General features: G+C 37.0%; 1 protein-coding gene across 1 annotated transcript in view; it reads right to left on the bottom strand.

Moving 5' to 3' along the window:
• The window catches only part of WDHD1 (WD repeat and HMG-box DNA binding protein 1), a 94,844-nt gene that overhangs the window by 36,002 nt on the left and 52,842 nt on the right, over positions 1-6,000 (bottom strand). Inside the window, exon 16 of the mRNA XM_011999691.1 lies at positions 4,706-4,862. Within this exon, the coding sequence (XP_011855081.1) occupies positions 4,706-4,862 (157 nt within the window). The remainder of the gene's footprint in view (positions 1-4,705; positions 4,863-6,000) is intronic.

Below are 6,000 nucleotides of genomic sequence, written 5' to 3'. Positions count from 1 at the left end.
AGTAATTCAATTATTCTACAAGTTGGTCTTTACAGGAGTATTTATTCTTTCAATCTACTTATCAACTAACTCCCTTTGTTCCTATATTTTAACACAAAAAAATAAGCTTTTTTTTTTTTTTTGGCCAATAGATGTGTACTCTCTACCAAATTACTTTAATCTTTTTGGACCATAGTTTTCTCATATGTAAAAACTGGGGAGAAGTGCTGAGGGTGAAGAGAGGCAGCAAATAGACCAAAAGAACTTGGTACTTCCCATTCTTTTATTCCTGTAGGGCTGCTGAGCTATTATAAAGGGTCTAGGAATGCACACAAGCACCATGAATTGTCTGTAGACCAAATACAAAACTAGTTTCCACTTTACATACTAAAATTTTCACATGTATGCAGATAATGTGATTTGTAAATACAATTTTATATTAAAATAAAATTTTTAGGTCTACAGAAGCTTACGTTATCATGCCTGTAATCCCAGCACTTTGGGAGGCCAAGGTGGGAGGATCACTCGAGGTTAGTTCAAGAAAAGCCTAGGGAACATAGTAAGACTGTCTCAATAAAGAAATATCATTTATTAGCTGATACTAAATGTAGAGTTACTAGATCTACTATCATTTGCAGGCATGAATTGTTCAACATTTAAAAAGGACTCTTGTTCAAGTCCAGCCTGGATAACGTAGGGAGATCCTATTTCTAAATAAATAAACAAAAGGGGCTCTTATATTTGAAAATGTCAGGAGCTACTAGTAGAGATGGGTTCTAAAATCCTTCTAAATCTAAAAGCTGTAATTTGGAGTCCATTATTTCTTTATCCATCATTGAATATAACAGTTAAATGTTACTAGCTGTAATTATCGTAGTTTTTAACAAGTTAAAATTCTTTACAAATCTTAAATAAAAAGCAGGTAAAAAATGTGTCCCAAAGGGTTGTGCGGAAAAAAAAAAAGCATATAAGAAAAAAAAGCCAGCTGGATAAATTACTAAGGGTGTGAAAACTGCAACTGATGAAATATTTGTAATATTAAATTAAATGAAAAAGCAAAATTATTCATTGCAGATGACTAATTTCATATATTGCAAATAAATAATTTCATATACCTCCTTAAGATAATGACATTCACTAACAAAATGAATAATCTTACTTGAATAAGTATTAGGCAGAATAGTAAAAATCCTCATAGGTTCAAACCTTAACCTACTATTAAGACAGACTGTGAATTCTTTAATTCAAATTACTAAACTAATTAGATTCCTGAAAACGGACTTGCAAGAAATCCCTGAGAACAACCTACACTATAAGAACTATTAAAAATAGTAAATGTGGCTTGGCACAAGGCTTATACCTATAATCCCAGCACTTTGGAAGGCTGATGCAAGAGGATCAGTTGAGGCCAGGAATTTGAGATCAATCTGGGCAAGATGGTGAGACCTCATCTTTACAAAGTATTTTTAAAAATTAGCCAGGTGTGGCAGCCTGTGCCTGTAGTTCCACCTACTCAGGAGACTGAGGTGCAAGGATCACTTGAGCCCAGGAGTTCAAGGCTGCAGTGAGCTATGACTCAACCACTGCAATCGTAGAGCCAGTGACACCCTGGCTCTAAAATAAAAAGAAAAAAAGAAGTTAATGAATATACAACTTCTAATACTAAATATGTCAATTTTAGAATGTAATATTCAGTGATTACAACTATAAAGGCAAAACACACAGAAATAACCAGCAATTCCTCTGTAGTTCTCTACTAATTCAATTCTGCATTCTCTGAGACTATATGTCTTTTCTTCTCAAACATCCCACAATGCCAACCACTGTCTCTAGAAATAACTGAATTCTGCTCCATGATCTGCCAACAAAACAGAAGCCAAAAGCAGAAGATAGGAATTTGTTACTTTTCAGCTACCAAATCTATCTGCATTTGTACCTCTTTTTTTCCCTTCCACAACTGATAAAATGTCTATTTTCCTATTTTAGACAGCTCATCTAAAAACTACTACTTTTTTTTCTTTTAAGATTTCATTCCTTTCATTGGATCCTTCTTTTAAATTGTCAATCTTATCTTCTTTACTAAATTCATTGCCAAAAGATTACAAAAATGCTGTAGAGCCACCTAAGCTAAAAAATCCCTTCAAAGACTTTTTATCCTCCCTTAGGTGCCACCCCAAATCTTTGCTTCTCTTCACGCCAAAGTTCCTTTTTTTTTTTTTTTTTTTTTTTTGAGATAGGTTCTCTGTCGCCTAGGCAGGAGTGCAGAGGCGTGATCATGGCTCACTGTAACCTCAAACCTCCTGGGCTCAAGTGATCCTCCCCTCTCAGGCTCTCAAGTAACAGACACTATAGGCGTGTGCCATCAAGCCTGGGTAATTAAAAAAACATTTTTTGTAGAAACTGGGTCTCACTATGTTGCCCAGGCTAGTCTCGAACTCCTCCCGCCTTGGGCTCCCAAAGTGTTGGGATTACAGGCGTGAGCCACCTCGCCTGGTCCAATAGTCAAATTTCTTGATAAGAGTTATCCACATATTCTACTTTCATTTCTGTACCTACCATGCCCACCCCAATCTGGAATTTAACATTTTATCACTTTGTATCAGAGTCACCGTTAACCTCCATGTAGCCAAATTAAGAAGTCTTTCTTGGGTGCAGCACAGCAACATGGCGCATGTATACATATGTAACAAACCTGCACGTTGTGCACATGTACCCTAGAACTTAAAGTATAATAAAAAATAAATTAATTAATTAAAAAAAAAAGAAGTCTTCTTGAACTTCTGGCCTTATCTGATTTAGTTTATTGAATTGCTGCTTTGTTTAAAAATTCAATTTATTTAACTTTTGAACTAGTAATTCAAAGTTACATGCTCAATTTACATGCTTAAAAAGTATAAAAATGAATACAGAGAAAAGTCTCCTATACTATCCACTGAGTTTCTTTCTGTGAGGTAACTATCATTGTTAGTTTCCTTTTTATTCTTCTAGGAATTCTTTTGCATATGTAAAGCAAATACAATTACATATTCTTATTCTTTCCCCACTTTTACACAAATGGTATTTATTTCTCTTAATACATCTTGTAGATTTTTCTGTATCATTACATAGTGTCCTCATCCTTTTTAACAGCTTTGTCAAGATATGATTCACATATTGAGTTCACAGAGAATGTACCAGCCCTATCATATGGTAAGTATACAATTCAGCCAGGCACAGTGGCTCATGCCTGTAATCCCAACACTTTGGGAGGCTGAGGCGGGAAGATCCCTTGAGCCCATGAATTTGAGACCAGCCTAGGCAACATGGTGAAACCCTGCCTCTACAAAAAGTAGCTGGGTGTAGTGGTGCATGCCTGTAGTCCCAGCTACTTGGGAAGCTAAAGTGGGAGGATTGCTTGAGCCTAGGATGTCACTGCTGAAGTGAGCCTGAAGTGAGCCATAATCAGGCCACTGTGCTCTAGCCTGGGTGACAGAGTGAGACTCTGTCTCAAAAAAAAAAAAAAAAACAGTATGTAATTCAGTGGTTTTTTGTATATTCACAGAATTGTGCATCTATCACCACTAATTTCTGAACATTTTCATCACCCCAAAAAGAAATCCCATGCCATGCCCAACCAATGTATTATTTCTTACATGTGCCAGCAGCCGTACTTCCCAAACTTTAATGTGCACACGAATCAACATAAAATACTATTAGTCCAGGTCCAGGTGTGATGGCTCACGCCTGTAATCCCAACACTTTGGGTGGATCACTTGAGGTCAAGAGTTCAAGACCAGCCTGGCCAACATGGTGAAATCCCGTCTCTACAAAAAATACAAAAATTAGCTGGGCATGGTAGCACATGCCTATGTAATCTCAGCTACTGGGGAGGCTGAGGTAGAAGAATCGCTTGAACTCAAGAAGTGGAGGTTGTAGTGAACTGAGATCACACCACTGCACTCCAGCCTAGGTGACAGAGACTCAATTAAAAAAAAAAAATTCGGCTGGGTGCGGTGGCTCATGCCTGTAATTCCAGCACTTTGGGAGACTGAGGTGGGCGGATCACGAGGTCAGGAGATTGAGACCATCCTGGCTAACACAGTGAAACCCCCTCTCTACTAAAAATACAAAAAAATTAACCAGGCGTTGTGGTGCGTGCCTATAATCCCAGCTACTGGGGAGGCTGAGGCAGGAGAATGGCGTGATCCTGGGAGGCGGAGCTGGCAGTGAGCCGAGATCATGCCACTGTACTCCAGCCTGGGCAACAGGGCAAGACTCCGTCTCAAAAAAAAAAAAAAAAAAAATTCTATTAGTCCTTCCTCCTATTATAATAATTAAGCAAAACATCTCAAAAAGCAGCTTCATTATATATTTCAATTCTCAATTGAATATATATTCAGTTTTATCAGTTTTATTTTCCATTTTTACTTTTATATTGATTATTATTTTATTAAAATAAAAGACAATAATAAAAGGTGAAATGCCATGTTTAACCAGAATTCCTCTCCCTGTGTGGCTGAAATGATGGTAAGGTCACCCTAATTATTTCTATTTCATTCAACATGTTTCAAGTAAAGCAAGTGACTGAAAACTTCAGAGTGAATATGAACAAATTCCTAATTTAGTGACTACAGAAAGCAAATAATTGGACTAGGATAAAAGACAAATACACTTAAAGAGCCTCACAAAAAGAAATTCAAAATACTTTTTAAAAAGAGTCAACTTCAGACTTCTTTTAATAGCCTACCTTAGTTGCTGGGGATTTTCATGGATACCAACCACCCAGTAGTGATCAGATTTTCCTTTGCAGTGCTCTCTTGTATTACATACAGGAGTCCATGTATTACCAAGTCCTCTGTTAAGCATTCGAACAATTCCTTCTGAATCCACGTAACAAGGGGTACCTAAACACCAACAGAAAAAGAAATCACTTGGAGACATAGCTACATGTTGTTAAAGAAACCCTATTTCAAATATATTATACATACCAAGGATTCAACTTTGCTTTCAAAAGCAAAACACAAAACAGAAGCAAATAATCTAAGATTATCTACTGTAAAATTTCATTAACCATATAGAGTAAGACCTAACAGAAAAAAGAAAAAAAATTGTATTTGATATGACTAAAATTTACACAAATAAAGTGAAAAAACTGAGTTTCAGTGAAAACTATGCCACCTGCTGGAAGATAATAATAATTTTATTTATTTATTTATTTATTATTATTTTTTTTCGAGATGGAGTCTCACTCTGTTGCCCAGGCTGGAGTGCAGTGGCATGATCTCAGCTCACTGCAAGCTCCGCCTCCTGGGTTCATGCCATTCTCCTGCCTCAGCCTCCAGAGTAGCTGGGAGTACAGGCGCCCGCCACCACACCTGGCTAATTTTTTTTTGTATTTTTAGTAGAGACAGGGTTTCACCGTGTTAACCAAGTTGGTCTCGATTTCCTGACCTCGTGATCCACCTGCCTCAGACTCCCAAAGTGCTGGGATTACAGGCGTGAGCCACTGTGCCTGACCGATAATAATTTTAAAGCCAATTTTAGCAAAATATTAAACATGAATGAGAAGGTTCCCGGTTGAGAAATATTTAGAAAAATGATCAAAACCTGATACAAGGTGATCTTTACGAAATTTATCTTTAGTACTCTTCTTCCTCTCTCTTCTTTTTGTTGGCCTTGTTACTATTCTGTCCCCAACTACTGGGTAAGCAATTCTTACCTAGTAAAACAGAAGCATTCTTGTTTTCCACCTATTCTGCTTCCAACTCAGGAAATCTGTGGCAAATTGCCTGATCCTCCCTTTTCTTATCTGTGGCTTCATACCCCCCTTACTCTGCAAACATCAGTTTCCTCAGGGTCTGGATCTAATTGGTACTTGGGAGAAAAAAATCTATACAAATGGAAGTTATCAATGGTTCATATTATTAAAGCCTGAGTGACTAACATCAAAACAGAAAACACATCTAGAAATGGTTGATATTTTAAACAGAAAGTGGAGTTTCCAGCAATGTAAATGAAGAATGAATATCTCCAAAAAGAGAA

The sequence above is a fragment of the Mandrillus leucophaeus genome, unplaced genomic scaffold (assembly GCF_000951045.1).
Source record: "Mandrillus leucophaeus isolate KB7577 unplaced genomic scaffold, Mleu.le_1.0 Scaffold60, whole genome shotgun sequence".
In the NCBI taxonomy this organism is placed as follows: domain Eukaryota; kingdom Metazoa; phylum Chordata; class Mammalia; order Primates; family Cercopithecidae; genus Mandrillus; species Mandrillus leucophaeus.
The sequence above is the reverse complement of the archived record's forward strand: the minus strand, read 5'-3'. Positions and strand labels throughout refer to the sequence as shown.